General features: G+C 38.3%; 1 protein-coding gene across 3 annotated transcripts in view; it reads right to left on the bottom strand.

Moving 5' to 3' along the window:
* SVEP1 (sushi, von Willebrand factor type A, EGF and pentraxin domain containing 1) overlaps nt 1-19,153 on the bottom strand; it is a 120,729-nt gene that overhangs the window by 49,281 nt on the left and 52,295 nt on the right. For all 3 annotated transcript variants that reach the window (XM_042015336.1, XM_042015337.1, XM_042015335.1), the window contains exons 8-25: nt 18,391-18,509; nt 17,028-17,157; nt 16,277-16,384; nt 15,914-16,045; nt 14,468-14,662; nt 13,173-13,294; nt 11,496-11,604; nt 9,404-9,592; nt 8,843-9,076; nt 8,163-8,324; nt 7,276-7,437; nt 6,272-6,433; nt 5,623-5,717; nt 4,385-4,481; nt 3,662-3,775; nt 2,662-2,775; nt 1,581-1,782; nt 393-550 (exon numbers count right to left, since the gene is read on the bottom strand). In XM_042015336.1, the coding sequence (XP_041871270.1) occupies nt 393-550; nt 1,581-1,782; nt 2,662-2,775; nt 3,662-3,775; nt 4,385-4,481; nt 5,623-5,717; nt 6,272-6,433; nt 7,276-7,437; nt 8,163-8,324; nt 8,843-9,076; nt 9,404-9,592; nt 11,496-11,604; nt 13,173-13,294; nt 14,468-14,662; nt 15,914-16,045; nt 16,277-16,384; nt 17,028-17,157; nt 18,391-18,509 (2,604 nt within the window). The remainder of the gene's footprint in view (nt 1-392; nt 551-1,580; nt 1,783-2,661; nt 2,776-3,661; nt 3,776-4,384; nt 4,482-5,622; nt 5,718-6,271; nt 6,434-7,275; nt 7,438-8,162; nt 8,325-8,842; nt 9,077-9,403; nt 9,593-11,495; nt 11,605-13,172; nt 13,295-14,467; nt 14,663-15,913; nt 16,046-16,276; nt 16,385-17,027; nt 17,158-18,390; nt 18,510-19,153) is intronic.

The following is a 19,153-nucleotide window of genomic DNA, read 5'->3' as shown; positions in this document are numbered from 1 at the left end:
TGCCTGTAGGGAACCTGATGCCTTTAGGACTTCTGAAGCTGAGACTACCACATACTAATCTCGAACCCTGTGATGCAAAGCCCTATACAAAATAGAAGAAACAGAAAGAGCTGCTTAACTCAGACACACACAACAACTACAAATTAAATTCAATAGACCTACTGGGTATTAAAAAGATAGAACCATGCCTTAGAAAAGAGAAATGACACAGACACACGCTGTTACTTTTCTGCAATTATTAATGCTGCAGCCACACAGACTTCACTCATTCTCTCACAGTCCCACCACCCTAGCTACTTTCTGGGGAAGCTGTATGAAAGCAGCCCAGCCAGTTCAAATCTTGCACAGAGACTTAGTCAAGGCACCTTTTTCTGAGACTTAGTCCTGTGTACCTGTTTCACACCTGCTGCCTGTAAAGCCAGGGGGACATTTACAAACGTACGAGTTCAAGGCATCCACACAGGTGGCTTGGTTTAAGCAGGGACTGGAGTCACAGTCATTGATGTTCACTTCACAGTTCAGTCCTGTGTACCCTGTCACACAGAGACACCTATGGAGGTAGAGAAGCACACTTCAGAGGTGACAGCTATTATAACAAAGAATTCTGGCTATGAGGCAAGATCTGCCAATGAGAATGGTATATCATAACACTAAAAAAAAATCAACAGAAGATATATTACAGAATTAATGGAGTTTTGTTTTGGTCATTCCTCTTAAGCACGCTTGCATTCTATTAGCTGTGTAAAATCACTTCTAGACAATACAATGCAGTACAATATTTGAACAGCCTACATTTCTTCATATGAAACTAGGAGACATAATCATTGCACTGCCATGAGCAAAACATCTCCGAGGTACACAGAATTAAAGATGAGAGGTATTCAGCTTCGCAGACAGACACATTTATATTTAGGGAAAACCAAGCCAGTATAGAGACACCAAAAACCTCTGATACTTGGAAAACCAAGGTGCTTGAAAGGCATCAAAACTGCTGGGGCTTTGGGGAGGGAAAGACTAACTAAATGCAGACATTAACAGCTGGCCCATCTACTTATACAGTGACCTAAGATATGACACTTCTAGTGGCATTTGTAGCTTCTGATCTGAATTCAGATACCCTAAAGCATAAAATTAAGTAGCTCAAAGTTTCCACTGGGGTTTGCATTTTAACCTCTATAGTCTCACTATGTGCAGCTATCCCTGTCTTTCCGAGCTATAGAAATGTAGTATTACCAGGTACATAACTGGTCATCATGTATTATTACAGTGGAAAGCAAGACAAGCGCCTGAAGTTTGGGAAAATGGACATCTTTTGGAAGACAATAATAAAACCATGCAGTCCTACCACACTTACATTTCAAACTCTGCACATTTTCTTTGCTGTTTTCCTTGGAATTTTTTAAGAGTCAAGACACTAGGATATATGTTATTGTCTTTTAAAATCTCCTTTACAGTTCATAAAGGGACCACTTATTTTGGATCAGGCTGCCAAAACGCTTGCTAAAGAAATCTAAGAAGGCTGAGGCACCAGAATACGTCTGACTTTCCAAATTATATTACATTAATGATCTGTTTTTCACCTGAAGCTGTTGATACCATCTCTGCATGTAGCTCCATTCCTACAAGGCCTGCTGAGACACTCATCAATGTTTCTTTCACACAAGACACCAGTAAAACCTGGGAGACACTTGCAGGAGAAACTTCCAACTCGATCTTCACAAATAGCCCTATTAAGACATGGGTTTGAAAGGCATTCATTCATTTCCCTTTCACAGCGATCACCTGAGAAAAAAAAAGAACAAAGTAACAGTTCTGGATTGAATTAACCTAAGAATGGAGATTATTAACACATCTCCGTTTTTTAAAGGATGCAGCTGATCTTCTGAGAAAAAGCAAACATAAGAGTAGCCATGCAGGTTTGGGATTAACTCCACTAACAAGGGTTAAGTGGACACAGAAGAATTATGGGAACCATCTTAACAGTTACAGAAATAACATGTAGCAAACTGTAGAATTTAAACATGACTAATTTGGGGTGAACCAGGAAATCACCTGAGAAACTATTCTGAGGAACTAATGAAAAGCTACTATAAAAGACATTTGGCTGAAACCTTAACTCCAGAGAGAGATGTGAAAGCCATAAACACATGATTCTGTGATTTCTGATGTGAAAGAGGCCCTATGTCACAAGCAGTGAAACTGAACGTGATTTTATGGTGGAGTTCTTTGTCAACATGATAATCAACAGATATGTGTATTGGTTACAGAAACCTATGAATGCAGAGTAGGGGATTGGGGAGTAGTTTTAATATAGACCATTTTTTCTACAGTTCTAATATTTTTATTTTTAAATAAAATTAAAAGTAACAATTTGAACCCATGGGAATGTTGTTATTTGTTCCTTAACATCATGCAGCAAGTTCATGGCAAAATTAGTAACTGAAGATCTAGCACTTAGTAAATCCTTCTGAAGTCACATTTGCACTACAGAGAGTCTGAGAGATTAGACAGATTTAAGGAACATCCATAAGTTACATTCATATTAATATATATTATATATATTGCTATATAGCAGTGAGATGGAAATACTTTGGGTAGGGTAGGAAGACACATTTTTTGGTCAGAAAGAGTAGAGACTGACTTAAAGAGAATAAGGTGTACCTGTGAACCCTTTTGTGCATGTGCAGCGGTAACCATTCTTGCCATCAACACAGTGGGCTCCATTCAAACACGGACTGGAGCTACATTCATTTATGTCTTCCTCGCACAAGAGACCTTCAAACAGCAAGGATTACAAGGCATGATCAAGGCATGGTCACAGACTGTATGCTGCAGTGACTTGATGTGGAAAACAGAACAACATCATACTGCAAGCAGGATGAAAGGTAACCGAGAGCAGGTGATAAAATTACATGATTGTCTACTCTACTGCAACAGTTACAGAGATCATCTGTGTTATTTGGATGCTGGGATCAAGATACAAAGTCCATTGTGTGTCTTTATAATGTTTAAAAACCCATCCAGCTAATGCTGCTGTTGATAAATGTATAGTCATAAACACAAACAGTGAGGGAGACCATTTCTAATGGAAAACACAAAGATTTTTTTTTGATTACACAAAATTATCTCCTCAATAGTTTACTTCAATATTTAGAAATCAGGTGCTGCTTTGGCCAAGTATTCAAGTGTGTTAATTTCCCTGCAGATTTCAATACCTTCCATGTGCATGCAGGTGACAGTTCAAAACACTGAGAAAAAATATAAGCAAAAGCCCACTCACTTATTCACAAGGCTGCAGTAAAGCAACTGCATAAATGCTGTATCTAGTTGGGCAGCCAGTCTCACAAGTACTTTCCCTGTTAGTATTTACTAATTCCCTAAACCTTATTCCATCTTTCAGACCAGAAATGTCACAAAAGAGAAGGATACATGCACACACACAGACACAAACACACACTCCCCCATCCTGTCCTCAGAGGCTCATCATTTTATTTCAAAACCTATTCACATATACTAGAACCTTACTCTAAACTGTAGATCATACTGTTTTCCTGTTATAATTCCGTGGATACGGAATTACACAGCACTTGTGCTTTGTGTTATTTACTTGGCACAGAAATGATGCCTGTCTGAAGCAAAGCTATGAAACGAAACAAATTACCTGAATAGCCTGGTTGACAGTGGCAAACAAAGGTCCCAATGCCATCTTTGCATATTCCATTGTTTTGGCAAGGAGATGATTTACACTCATCAACTTGTGTTTCACATTTCAAGCCTAGAATGCAAAATAAAGGACTGAGAATAGGAAAACTTAAAATTGTTCAGAAACGTGGATGATATGACTACCTAATATAGGAAAACATGATTGATTAAGGTTTATTATCATCTCATTAGATTGTGCTTTAACACAGACCTGAGACAAATGTTGTTAGAAAGGTGTGATGCACACTGGACAACAGAGCAGTTTCAGAGAGTGGCAATACCTATCAAAAGTAACTTCTTGAAAACAGCTGAATTGTAAGACATCTCTTTGCTTTGAAGCCACTAGGAAGCTAACACTGAAGAGGAATACAAGCTCAGTACAGGTGGAATTAGCTGTCAAGACTTCAAATTTCTAGCTTTTGTTAATCATAAATATTGCCAAGTTGATAGGATTTTCACATCCATTAACTCCATTAAAAGAAATCCTTTTCAAAAGCTTTTCTGCAAAACACAACATAATACAGCAAGGATATGAGGAAGCATCTACATTCTTATATATTCTAAATATGTGATGAATATTCCAATTAGTTAGGCTATACTGAAATGCTTTACTTCTTTATACGTCCTCATTTTAAGGGCATCAAGAAATACTAGCTACTCCACCTGCTTCCAAGTTTTTTACCTGTATATCCAAGGGGGCATATGCAAATATATCCACTTCCCAATTGCTTGCATGTCCCATTATTGTGGCATGGTTCCAGAAAACACTCGTGGAAGACCTGCCAAAGGCACAAACAATACAATTACAGCAAAGCTGGCACACAGTACTCTAGTTTTAAATTGTATAACCGATAGTAATTTTGGAAAGATGGGATAAAAAAGTCACCGGCATTAGCTTCTAGTTCCTCCTCTGTCTTCCCAGCACGGTAACCATTTGTGGTTTTTTCCTATTGAAAAATACCACAAATCTGAAATATTATTTTAAAATTACCTTTTACTTAGCAAAATTCCCTCAAAACTGTCTGAGCTATGATTCACAGTTTATATTAAGCTATATATAATATGCAAGTTCTCCACTTTGCATCCTTCTACATCAGCTAATCACTTCCTGCTACTGGCCATCAGGTGAGCTGATGTGGCATTATTTCTACTACTTTTGCAAACCAGAATTCATCAAAGCCCTGGAGCAAATGGTCAATTAAAACCATAGAAGATCAGTTTGTCACCTATCCCTGTGTTATACAATGGTTCAGGCCAAATTTGTCATGAGTCAACCTTGCTCCTGTTTACACAATATGCCAAATTCCGATTCAATCAAGATTCCATTCGGATTTCAGTCTCATCAAGAGTTACCGACTGGGGGTGAGAGGGTGGGGGTAAGGAGGCATCTCCAAGAAACATTGTCACTAGACGAGTTTCACACGAGAACTTGCCTGTTATTTCAGAGGGGGTACTCACAACAGAAGGGAGCTCTGCTTGCCTCCTCCCAAGTGTATCTGTGCTAAAATATGTAAACTCAAGATTTTACATCTGAGACTTAGACGTCTGGTTGCATTTTCTGGAATTCAGCATATGGAAGACCTCAGACGACTGAATACACTCAATCTACTTTTTCTAAATTGTCTGAAACTCTTCCTGTGGTTTACTGTTCTTCTACAAGTGTAATAATTATTTCATACATCAGGTGTAGGCTTCAAGACTGGAATTTAAGATTGTTGACAGCTGATGCCACTTTGTCTGTTCAATGAAAGTCCTTCTATGACAAAGTTTGAGTGCTCCCCTCTTAACCATTGCTTTCATCTCTTCAGGAAATAAAGTCAGCAAAAGAATTACATTTAAAAAGGTCTTACTTGTTTACTGCTGCATGAAGTGCTTTTTATTTCACCTGAGATAACACTGGAAAATAACACTTGTCTTTACCTGACTGCTGACTTTGTACCGCTTGCTGATATTTTCTGGGAAGGCTGGTACCATCATTATACTCTCCTCAGCTGCTGAAAAAGTAGAGCCAAAACCTAAATAGTAAAGATATGAAAACACTGTTAATAACACTGTGTAGTAAGGTCCCTATTCCATGGGGGCATTATAACTGCATGTTAGTAATGCATATAGAGATACACTGAAAAAAGTGTATTTGTGGGAATAAAAAGCAAATTTTACAGTTCTCATTACACAAATATGTATTTGTAAGGACATACATTTCTAAAACACGTATGTGTGTGTACATATAAAAATATTTTCTATGTTTTCATATACAGATACATGCATGCATATACATATTAGTGTGTATTTATATATGTTTCTCTCTATAGCATATGCGTATAATATACATAAACAGTGTACACACACACTGCATATGTATATTCTGTTTATTGAGCCTTGGTATTGAGTCACTCTTAAAAACAGAGGCTACACCAGTAGGCAGAACCAGCTGAGAACTTCACTGGTTGAAATCAAAGGCCTGCATTTGTCCAGAAAGTAAGTGGGATGTTTTCTATTAAGACTACTTCTGGCTACCCTTTAGATGGTCCCTTTATTCGCTTTATCCAGCAGAGAAAATTTGGCTTACTTGAACAATCTGTGATGGATCTGGCACCAATAACAGTTGTTGTTCCATAAAAGGGACAAGACAAGCAGTAGGACTTTCCCGGATCTGGTTGATAGTAGTCTCTGGGACAAGGGTAGCAAGGTGTCAAACCTGTACGAGAGAACTCGCCTGCACGACATGGTACTGCAAAAGCAAAAAGACCTTTTTTGAGCAATCTGATCTCTTGCACATCCACCTTACCGCCCTCCACCTCTTTTTTATTGCTTTCTGTTCTCCTCTCATAGTCTCTTCTTAGGCTTAAAAGGAACAGGATGAAATCTGCCAGGAATCCACAACTCTAGGAAATGTCAATTTAAAATCTTCTGTGAGGTGCCATGTTGTTCTCAAAGGATTATGGAAATATCTGGAAAGTATTTCATTTTATGACTTTTGCTGCTCTGGGGGCAGCTTTTAAATGGAACTTCCCTTGCATCTCTCACATGTTTTTTGTTTGTTTGGTTTTTTTACTTCGTTTGTTTTGGTTGTTGTTAGATTTTTTTCTCCTTTAAGAAGGAGTAAGGACAAAGACAAGGCTTTTTTGCACCATGTATCCTTACAGACTATTTCCCTGGGAATTCTTCTGGCAAAGATTGTCAAAGACAGTTGAGGAGAATTTCTTGGAACAAATTACAGAGAAAACTGTGTTAAAATTCAGAATTTTTGCACAAAAAATGAGGGAGAGATAATAGTGACAATTTCCTTTCTCTTATGTGAGGAAAAAGGTTTTATTTTCATTTAGGTACCCATCACATATCTCATTTTATTCCTCCTTATATAAGAATCCATCTTGAAAATCAGGAGGAGGGCAATTGGCAGCAGGAAATGACCTATCACTTTGCTAGGAAATGTTGCTTGGTCTACACTTAACCAGAAGAAGAATACAGTCTAAGGCAGATGAACTGGATTATATTCACTGATGTTTAAACAACAGTTTAGACATTTTTAATATTTAGTTAAAAAAAATTCATCACCCTTTTGTTACAAACCTCCACAAGCTGAGACATCCACGGCACCTCTTTTTACTGTTGATGTATTTTCTGGACAAGAGATGCAATTCCTGGATCCAAATGATGGCTGATATGTTCCAAGTGGACATGTTTCACACGTCTCAAGACCATTAGGTGAATATGTTCCCTGCTTGCATTGAGCTACAAGGCAAAAGAGCTCAGAAAGATTAAGCAATGTCCAACAGGAAACATGGCTCCTGATCTCTGAAAATAATGTTGAAATTACAATACACATCACAAGGAGTTTTGTTTCTGGAGCGTACTCTACTCTGAAGGACTTCATGGCTACAAAGGGCAAAAAAAAAGCCAGTTCTGGTAAGGTACTGATAGTGCAATTATGAATTATTAACCAGTAAATTCTCTTCCAATCAGCTTCACAGATGATTTACTGCAATCCAGTGACTCATTTTCATCAACAAAACTAATAGTAATAAAGACAATAAAAATTAAATCAAACTAGCTCTTTCCTTTTCAGAAGAAGTTACAAACACACAGTGGTTCTGGGCTGTTCAATGCCTCAGCATTGTAGGCTAGGATGGAGAGGGACTGGCAAGGATGACAGTGGTATTAAGTGTATTTTTCTCTAAAAAATGGGCATGCAGTCTCAGAAATGAAATACAGAAATGAAAGACTGAAATTAAACAAAATGTTAAAGGCTAACTCTTCTTAAAACCTCTGCCCAGGCATCCTGCATGCCAGAGCATTGGTGAAAACTTAGATATTTCCTTATGCATGTGCATTAAGGTGCAATTAGGAGCACTCCTCATTTCACAGGCTAGCTTCATTCCAGTATTTCCATCATGGGGTCCAAAAGGACGTCACCAAGAATTCAGAAGTGGCTTCCTGAGTAAGACAAAAGTTCTCACCTTTGCACTCGGAGATGCTTCTAGAGTGTAGATACTCAGTATAGCTACCAGATGGACAACTTTTGCATTCCAGCTGCCCTTCCTCATCTTGATAGGATCCAGTCCAGCAGCTTTCACAGGTAAGATGCTCCAGGGAGTAATAGGTACCCAAAGGGCAGTTGACTATAACGTAATGTTGGAAACATAAGTTTCCCTCAGAGTGAGAAATCATACATACCTGCCTTGCCCCTGGAGTTCCCATTTAGTCAAATGCTGTTTTTTATGAAATGTGATTCTGTTCTTCAGCGGATAGGGTATCTCTCTGGAACACTGTGAAGATTTAACTATGCACAGGAAATGGAATCCAATTCCCTATCTTAGCTACACATCACTCACAGGACTAACAGGGTTAAAAGACTGCATACCAAACACTGTTTTCTCTGTATGACCAAGCATGGATTTGCCTGTCTTCCCCCGGGAGTAGAATCCTGGGTACAAAGCATCCCTTTTCCACAGGCCTTGGTTAGGAACATAAACATCCTCTGGAAGTCAAACTGTGCAAAGCATTTTTTGCAATTTATTGTTATGGGAGACCACAAGCACTGGGCTGTGTCAAATCATAACCCTCTGCAGAACTCCTCTAAAACCTTGTTTTGCAAAAGGATTTTAAATACACATAAGAAACAAGTCATCCAGCTTACCACACATTCTCCCTCTCAGCACAGAACCAGGCCTGCAGAAAAGAAAGGCCTTCTCAGTCTCCAGTGAGTTGGTGTCAGCTACAATGAGCTCAGATGCAAACTGAAAAGAATACATAGGCTCCTTATTGAGAGTTCTATTCAGCCTGTTTGTGATCATTTCCAGAGTTTTAAGGAGCCGTCTCTGGTTTTCCAATTCCAATGTATCATTTCTTTCATCAGGCAGTGGCACGCTAGCTGGAATATAAACAGCAAACACAAAAAACACACAGATTTTGCAGTCAGCACTTCCAGTGTACTCTGGAATTTATCAAGAGTGCAACACTCAAGCTTGTCAGTGGAAAGTGGAAAAGAGGCCACGTGCACACAGCCCTCCATGAAGGCTATGATCTTTCCCTCAAAGAAAAACTCTGTGATGAAATGGCGCTACAGCTGTGTCCAGAGAATGGCCATCTGCATCTTCACCAGGCTTCTGTGAGCTGGAGAAGTTTTTACTGACCATCTTAGAAACACAATTTTTAAAAAGGAGGAAGCAGAGAAGTTCCATGTTTTGACTTGTCTCACCTGTGATGTTAAATATTAACTTGATTTTTTGGTCAGTCATTGGAACATTCAGCTTATGCCTTTTGACCCGAGCAGGTGCTGCTTTTACAGAGGCAGAGAGATGCTTGGATAAGTCTTCTCCTTGTACTGCATCAACAAAATCACCATAGGAATAATCCAGGTTGTTTGCTGTTCCCCAGCCAGCAGGGCCTGTGAGACATTAAGAAAGAACAAAAAGAAAAGCAACATCATGTGGAAAATAAGTACCTGTACTTATTTCTGAAATACAACTCCAACAGAATGGGATCTGTTTGAAGCTCCAGATGATGTGTATTGACTTTGACTCTGTATAAGTGGCTACTGTACCTGCATTTTTGCCAATGAAAAGTCTTACTCCTAAGTGATATCCTAGATGACCTGAGTCATGTGAAATCAGCCAAAGCTTTAAAGAACTAGTTATAAAAGTTACAGTGTTGCAATTCTTTCTCTTCCTCTGTCCTGCATGAACCCACACCTGCACCCTCACCTGCCAGCAACATCCTAAACAATTCCATATTGCCCTTTATTCCACTTCTTGCTTACTTACAGACAGCACAGCCTATGCCATGCTTCCATTGCGTCTTCTCACAACTCCTTGTTAGAACAGTTCTAACATTGTCTGGCCTCTCAGAAAAGGCATCACCTTATGTGTGTATTACCCTAGACAGGCATTTCTTGTTACACACAGGGAGTCAAATTCAGCCCCTGTCTAATGTCCTTTGCCACTCTAACATGATTTCAATCAGCATTGCTTCTGTACACAATCTACTTCTCATGGTTACTAAATCTAGAGGGATGTGGTCTATTACATTTATCTAGATTATTTTTTAGAAAACATGAAGATAGAAGAAATATCTGCCAATCATCTGTTAGCATCACCAAGATTATGCTTTATTTACAGTGGCAACTAGGACAAGTTAACCCCACAGTTTAATATCATGTGAGCATTCCACAACTTATTTTCTAAACTTCTGTCTCTCATGCCTTGAGGAGAGTCCTCATCTCCTGCTTCTGCAGTGTAAAATCATGAGAAACTCCTGAAAAACAGCAACAAGGTTATCCTGGTAAGAAGTTGACACGAACCAGATGAGAATAGGACCCTACATTCCATGTCTGTAACACTGTTTTTTCCACATGCCTTTACAGATTAGTTCCAGCTGTCATCAGCATTCATCCTTATGCTGATGACAACTGCAGACAGTACTTCCAGACCTGCTGCATGTCTGAACACAAACAAATGCTCTCAGAGTGAAGCATTCTAAAAGGTGAGCATAAGCAGGAAGTTCTACCAAGTACCTCCACTATAAATCTGTAAGAGAGACACAGTCCTATGACAGATTCTGATGTGGATCTGCCAAAATGCCTCCTGCTAAGACAGGTAATGTAAGGTATCCATTTTCAGCTTTTCTTCTCTCAGCACTCCTAAGGGACTCAGAAAGGCCAAGAACAACAGCAGCACAACACAGACACCAAGCTGTTCAAAACTGGACTGAAAATGAAAACTTACTTACTTTGGCATAAACCAAAGTGGGAACAACCACTAGGACGGTTATGGATTTCACTCTGATACAGCTACAGTCATGGTGCAAAATCTGCCCTTGCATGCAGGAAGTATTTTCACAGCAAATGGGCCAATGTAAGTGCATATAGCTTTACACAGTGAGGATTCTGGGCAGATCTGAACCAGCATCACAGATGCTCCTCATCTTTTTAACAATCTCCAAATCTAATTCTTGGAGCTTTTCAGTATTTTCGTTTTCAACTGTATGTGATTAGGAAGCTACTTTTTTCTAGGCTAACCAAGCACGTTTCTAGGACTGTGTGTGTCTGTGCTTTTCTTCCCTCCCCACTATAAGGCATCTCAGGAAATTCTTCCTCCACATTATATAGGAAGAAGCATGGATACCAGACATCAAACAGTTCCACAATATTTTTATAAAACCTATTATGTAATTGCTTATTATCTTATGAGTGCCACAGTTATTTAAAATAAAAAATCTCACTAAAGACATTGTGGCAAGAATCCCACTGCTTTAAACCTGGGTGGCTAAGAACCTGTGGAATCAATAATTACCAATGGCAAATCCATTTTCATAATCATAATTATATTCCAAGCAGTGTTTCTGTGTCTGATCTTCCAGTCTGCAGTCAATATCATCGACATCATTACAGAATGATGGGACCTTTCAACATAAAGAAGAATAACATTAAAAACATAAAACCACATAAAGCCCTCTCTCCTGGCTTATAAAAACTTCTAATTACAATGTAAAGCACTGGTTCTGCCAGCGACACTAGATTTACCATTTCATGTCTCTTATAACCTGGGCAAGGTCTGCTAAAAGAGGTATGTTTTATTGATAGAACTCAGAAATAAGAAAGCAACTTGCAGGAGTACAATCTCTTTGTTATAGAAGACCTTTTTTTAAGAGAAGATGTCAATTCATTAGTCTTACAATTAATCACTCTTGCATGTGAAATCCCAGAACACAGAAATATATTCAGGCTTTCTTCTCCCTGCTGAATAGCTCATATTTATAAAGCACTTGTTTTCTTTCCAGCTATATTACCTGTAATTCTGTGAGGTTTACAAAAATGCTGTCACTTTTTTCTAACTTTCAAACCTTTCTTCTTCATACCCACCTCTCCCTACCCATGGAAAGGGACTTATGCACCAAAAGATCTCAGAGGGGAGGGAAAAAAATCTCAGGAGGACAGAAATCACATGACAGAAATCACACAACAGCAAACTCAACAGAAGCCTTTCTGATATTGTTTATTTTTTACCCTCCATAAAAACAGTGGAGATTGATTACCTAAGAATAGATGAATGCATGATTTTTGATAAAATATGTATTTCTTGCTTTTTACAGAAAGGTTTCAAGCAAGTGGGGCCCTAGGCAATGTTTTGAAATGGTTTTGTTTTTTCTATATCAGCTTTCATTGAAAAGATGCTCCTGCCCATTCATTCCCACTTTTTGCATCTCTGGTAGAGATTCAAACTCTTGGGAATAGGAATAGGCATATTCAAAACAGCCTTTTTGAATGTTTTCCCAGACTGTTGCATTTTGGTGTAACTGGTTGGAAAGGTCACTATCCTTTTTTTCCTTATTTTCTTTTACTTGCCAAAATAACAGCTCAAGCACTGGTGGTGCCAGGGAAAGAAACAGAAATAAAACCAGTCAAGATTTCTCTGCTGGAAAGAAAAAACCTGAATCAGGGCAAGGGACTCATGCAACTCATGAAACTCATGAAACCTGAGCAGATCATTGCTACTGGATTTAAGTGCCTGGACGTACACACCAAATTTGGAATGTATCTATTGGTACATATGCATATTCATCATGCTATTTGGTTATATATTATACACATACTATATAAAATACATTTATTTTATGATCACACCCAACTTTCAAAAATAGCACTGAGGGGACAATTGACTGGGGTTTTCAAAGCTACACAGGTTCTCCTTGGAAGCCTACTGAAAATCTACGAGCTGCAGCTCCCTAAACTACTTGGACACTTGCATAAATTCTGCTGCATATGACTCCACATTGAAGACTAAACTGAACTACATTAAAAAGCCAGTGAATCATCTTTATTTTTAAAAATAACTTGTCACCTTCTGAAAAAACACAGAATTAACTTATGGGCTTCTGCTGTCAATTTCCTTGTACAAAGTTAGCTAACTGGAAAAAGTAACAATATTTTTCAAGAAGTATGTAAAGGGAAGGAGTATTTACTAACCTACCATTTTACCAAGAGCACTCTGGAACGCATCAGTAAAGCTGTTTAGAAGATTGTTGTCATCACATCGTGTTGCTTGGTAGAGCATTTCAAAGGATTTGAATCCATGGTTTGCAAAACGATTTACTGAAAAATGTTGGAGAAATAAATTTTTACTGATCAGCGCAAGAGTTTCATAGCTAAAATGAAGATAATTCAGGCTAAAACTGGAACACAAGGAGGCAAGAAGCACAATCTTTAAATCAGCAATTTAAATGGATCACTGTTATCTCAGCCAATGATATGACCCTTTGGCAGGCATAACATTTACTGGAAATTTTAAAAGACATTAAAAACTAAGTCATTTTTCTACTTCAGCATTTTCTTATTGGAAAAAAGCTGTGAGCTGTCAACTAAAGTTCATGCTAACTTTTTACTGAGAGGAAAGCAATAAATATAAAAGTCTTATTACTAATGTTGCTAGACTAAATATAAAAAGTTCTCATCGGAAATTAAGCAAAGTTCCGACATGTCCAAGTTATGCATTTTGAATTGGCATCTCTGAAACATAACTCTCATTTGTTCATAGCTGAAACACTGATCTTTTCATGCTGAAACCAAGAAATTGACTCCAATGGAAGTGGATGCAACACTAGATATTGAAGCGCCTCGGATCCACTGCCCAGACAATATTGAGACTGTGACTCTGGAACATCATAACTCTGCTAATATCAGCTGGCAGGTACCAGCAGCTGAGGATAACTCTGGTGACGAGGCAAGTCAAAATCTGTATCTATTTAACTGGTACTAAGACTGGCTTCAAATGTAGTTCTATACATATATTATAGAAAATGTCACCAAAGGTGGAATATTCCACCACTGAAGTTTTGCATGTGTCCATCTCAGAGAAAACACATAAACTCTTCTAATCTGATGGTAATTAGATATGTAAATACAGCACACACTATGCATTTCAATCAGTAAGTTGCCAATACTGTTGTATTCCTATTAAAAAGACACTTCCAGTGCTTGTTAAAAACCTGTTTCAATTAAACTGTTATCTTTGCCATCTTTGCTATTTTGTGATTCCTCCGATTCAAATTCACAGCTATTTTTGTGGTTTAGACAGCTTCTCAAATAACACATTTACAGACTTCCAAGCATCATTTCACAATATTTGTAACAATTCAGAGGCAGAGGACAGAGAATATTTGTTATAAATAAATAGAAGTCAGAATTTCTAAAACATTTTCATTTGCTTTCTCATTAAATATAGTGTTTCATGAGTTGCAGATTCATCTTAGTACCAGTAAGACTTACAAGAGCAGCTAGGCCACTCTGGAGAATAAGGTGGCTTCCAGAGACCATCTTCATATGCACAATAGTAGTTTTCACTTGATCCTTCTGAAAAGCTGTAACCCTCTGCACAGTGCAATGTGCAATTAACTCCTGCTTCATCTGATGTGCATATAAAATCACCATTCACAGGCTCAAAGGAAACTTCACAGGGAGAACCTAGGAAAAACGCAAAGATTTATATAATGATTAATGCCATGAAATAAGTGATCCCGCATGAAAATGGCACTGATGGGATTTCCAAAAGTACCTAGTAGTGACCTGATCTTGCCTCTGTTGAAGTTTGTGGAAGTATTATTTGCTACTTCCATAAAGTCAGGATCAGGCTACTGCTAAATAATTCTCAAATTCTGCCATTGCAATTGGAAAACCAGAAACACGAAGACTTTAAAAAAAAATTATATATGAAAAACTGTTTACTAAAATAATATAAAACCTCAACCTAAGTTTTCACATGAACTTTACACAATGAATTCTAGTAATCTTGTTACATCTTGAATTCTAACTAAACATTATCCATTCTGCACCATCACAACAACTCAGGGTAACCTCATAACCTCAGTTACAATTCATTTTTCAGGCTGACTGTGAAGGAGGTTGTGAACATCTGTAAACGTTAGTCACAAACACTGAACCCCAAGAAGTCTGAGGTGGTATAGACCTTGATACAATGCCAGTTCTAAGCACTGGCTGGTCCTTGCTAAGATTTAGAGGAAATCAGAGACTAGCACATCCATTTGCAACTTACCTTTCCTGAAAGCTATAACCAAAATTCCAGTCTTCATGATTTTAAATTCTCTCTTGACTAACAGATATTTTTTATACAGATGTCCAAGTAATACATAAAAAGTAAAAAGCAGGTACAGAGTAGATTTTTTATTCTTAATATTTTATGTGCCAAATTATTGTTTGGATTTTTAAGGAAAAGCGAACTGGGGGGAAGAGATGTCTATGCAATAAACAAAATGCACTAGTATGCCTATAGGGACAGGTATATTCCAAAATCTAGAGTGTTTTATTATCTTCTGTAATATTTGCATGTAATTACAGAAAAATTAGCAGAAAGTTTTCCTTTTAACTACAGATTTGAAGTAAGATTTAAGTAACACCTATTAATACATTTCACATGGTATCTGTCACTGCAAAAAACCAAAAGACCCACTTTTATGTTTTACTGCTTAATGAATCTTAATTTCAATGCTTTTATACCTAATTTGAATTTATAGAACCAAATTCACCGCTGCGCTGTATCAGTCTTAGACAGTACTAATGAATATTTTGATTGCCTTCAAGTTACTCCAATATAAAAAGGGAATAACTAAAGGGAGGGCTGGAGCAATCTTGCATCCTTTATGATATTCAGTTAAAACAATGCCATACGGTCTTGCCCAGAAGATGAAGACAACAGACCTTTGAGGACAATGTGGATCTCACATGTCCTGTTATTGCCAGAAGGATCCACAGCTGTGTACTGGACTGTTGTCTCTCCTTTGGGAAAGCGATCTCCGGGTGCATGACTCCTAGTGACAGTCAGTGGACCACCTAGAAGAGTTAAAAGACAATCTAAGGCATCGGTAAGCAAAAGAGTCTTGCTTATAGCCAGCCCTGACAAATGGAAAAGGAAATGGCAGCAAATCTTCAAAATTATGTATTCTTAAAAATAAATAAGCAAAAGGAACTGCAAAAAATCTCACTCCAAGGGATTAAGAGCGAACAGGTGGAGTTCTCTAGCCTTCCACCATCTCCTGCATGTTTTGGGGTCCACTATCTCACCTGAATTGTCTGAAAATTCTGGTTCTTCCCATGTCGCTGGGTAATCATTTTCCACTGCTTGTATGGGTGGTGGAGATCTGCATCTGTCAACTACAGGAGGTTCTGCATCTGCAGAATTTGAAAGATGGCATGACATTACCTTACAGAACTACTGTCACACTCAAATGGCATCTACAACCAGAAGAAGTCAGGTAAACAGCAGCTTTAAGCTCATATTGGAACATACAACAAAGGTGAACAACCTGGAAGTTGCAGCAATTGGAAGATGCTGAGTGAATGGACAAAACTAATTATTCTGCTGAACTCATGGCTTCTGCAGTGTTTGCTTTCTACAGAGCAAACCTTGGACTACCTGCAGGACTCCTGAATAACACAACTGTCCTACAGAAATACTTTAATAGTGATTTGCATCAGTAATGTGTGTGAACTTTGGAAACTTTGTCGGAGTCTTTCAAGAATTAAATAGAGATTTATGATGAAAGCAAGAAGTGACAATGCAATAAAGCACTTAATAAACCAGTCTGGGGAGAAATCTTAACAGTCAGAAAGAATGGCAGAATAAAATACACCCCAAACTGAACATTGCAAGCAGTGACTGCAAGTATGCAAACTGTGACCCAGGAATGGTGATGACAATAATCCTGGGCTTATAACTGCACACCTAAAGACCAGTGACTCACAGTCTCTTTCTGCACAAATTAGGTTGCAGCCATGACAGACAGCCTTCCCAGTGATTTTTACTAGCACTTACCAATAACTTTGACGTGGAATGTACAGCTTGCCTCATTGCCTGACTTATCAGTTGCTGTGTAAGTAACGTCAACTTCGCCAATTGGGAAGAGAAATGGTGGTATGAAAGCTGGGGTAACACGAACTGAGACCTGTCATAGGAAAACACTTGTTATTTAAAAGCCAAAGCTGGTTACTAATCATGATATTCATGTTTCAAAAAGTGGACAGACTAGTATTCTTCAATGTCAAGCCTGTTCATGCTTAATGCAAATAGCTTCTTAAAGTAGTAAGGACGGACTTTACAACAGGGTGATCTATGTCCCTTCTTAAATCTGCCTTCCTTATAGCAACAAGGATTTCCCTAGTCAGGATCTGGACCCTGACCTGTTGCAGATTACAGCATTGTGCATTAAGAAAATTCCAGACTGATGCTTGTTTGTCAAATGGCACTGAAGGCACGCTACATTGGCTTAGAACCTGTTTTGTCTGTAGACAGCTCTCCAGCTGCAAGGGCAACAGACCTGGGAGAGGAATGGAGCACACAGTTGTGGGCCATAAGTTACATATGCAGTTTGAATCTATGTATGTGTATGAGTCAATAGCCCACAGATGCTTCGGTACGGCACTTGGCTTCCACAGTTCAATGAATGTCCCTGTGTCAGCAGAGCTATAGTACCTGACAATAGCTATGCCACAGATGAAAATGTGTGAACTTCAATCTCTTTTACTGGGATAGCTCAGTTTCCTAGTGAAAAAAACTCCTGCATTAAAAGCACACACAGACTCACTGTTCCTCTGCTGACTCCTGATAAAGCATTCAGTTGCTGTAACTTGATCATGCCTGAGCCTGTACGGAATGTTGCTCTTTATGAAACAGCTCTGAAGCAAGTTTTCCTGGTAATTCCATTTCCAAGCCTCTGACACCTATGGTGGCCAATGGCAACACTTCTGAACCTTGCACAGGAAAATCAGATTTCTCTTTCTCACCTAGGAAGCTGAAATTAGTTTTTACTTAACCCAGCGTGTACTTGTTAGCCCTTTAGATTAATGAACTGGTTTACTTCCTTCTGAGAAGAGTTTATTAAACTTCTTCACATTCTAAGTGCTCATTTTTAAAGCAGCTGTCTTCATATTATAAACAAGAGAACATTCTTTCTTTTTACCACATAAATTAACCGTATGAGGTTTTATGCACTGAAACTCCATGCAGTGTTCTGTGGCTGCAAAACTCTAATCAAGACAGAAAATGCTGAATTCTCAAGATAAAATTTTTTAGAAGATTTTGCTTCTGCTTATCAGAAGAAAGAAATTCTAGTGGATGATAAAATTAATCGAAATCAGAAAGACCGCGTCCAGTTAAATAGATAGAGATTTTGACTTGCCTCATCGCCAGAGTTATCCTCAGCTGCTGGTACCTGCCAGCTGATATTAGCAGAGTTATGATGTTCCAGAGTCACAGTCTCAATATTGTCTGGGCAGTGGATCCGAGGCGCCTCAATATCTAAACCAGGAAAAGGACAATCTAGTTTTATATGTGGTATTACGGAAGTAAAACCTCTATAATGGTTAGACTGAAACTTGTTATAACCACTCTTTCTCATAATGCCTGGAATATAAATGTACATATTTTCGTAAACTTCCTGTCTCTGCCCCTTTGTAATCTTGCCTAGAGATTCACACATGATTAGTAAATCCTCCTGTGGAAAGGACTGATTTTTGCTGTATTTTTGTTTATCACTGAGTACAACAATATTCTGGTTTCTACACAGAACCAAAGCCCAAGGAATAAGTAAGAATTAATTTGTTTCTTTTATTACTCATCCCTTCCTTCTCTATCCCTTCCCTGTCCAGACACAGGACACATACAGATGAAAACACTTGTTTCTGACAGTCAGTGACTTAAAAAAACCTGGAAGTAGTTTTGACATGATATATAAACTATGAACAAGACAATAGTGACTCTCAAATTCTCTGGAGCATGCTGTGGAACTGACTTAAAAGTAACAATGTCAAAATCTGGGCAGCAGTTACTGGAAATGTTCCTTAACAAACTCCTATTACAAGGTATAATGTAGGACAAATGGAGTCTTCTTGTGACATGTGACAGTGCCAGATGGTTCCAGAGGACTGGTGGTACAATATGGG

This window comes from Corvus kubaryi, unplaced genomic scaffold (genome assembly GCF_017639235.1).
Source record: "Corvus kubaryi isolate FWS band 111438036 unplaced genomic scaffold, C.kubaryi_AGA036_p1.0 split3-37296, whole genome shotgun sequence".
Lineage (NCBI taxonomy): Eukaryota > Metazoa > Chordata > Aves > Passeriformes > Corvidae > Corvus > Corvus kubaryi.
This window is presented reverse-complemented; position numbering and strand designations above follow the sequence as displayed.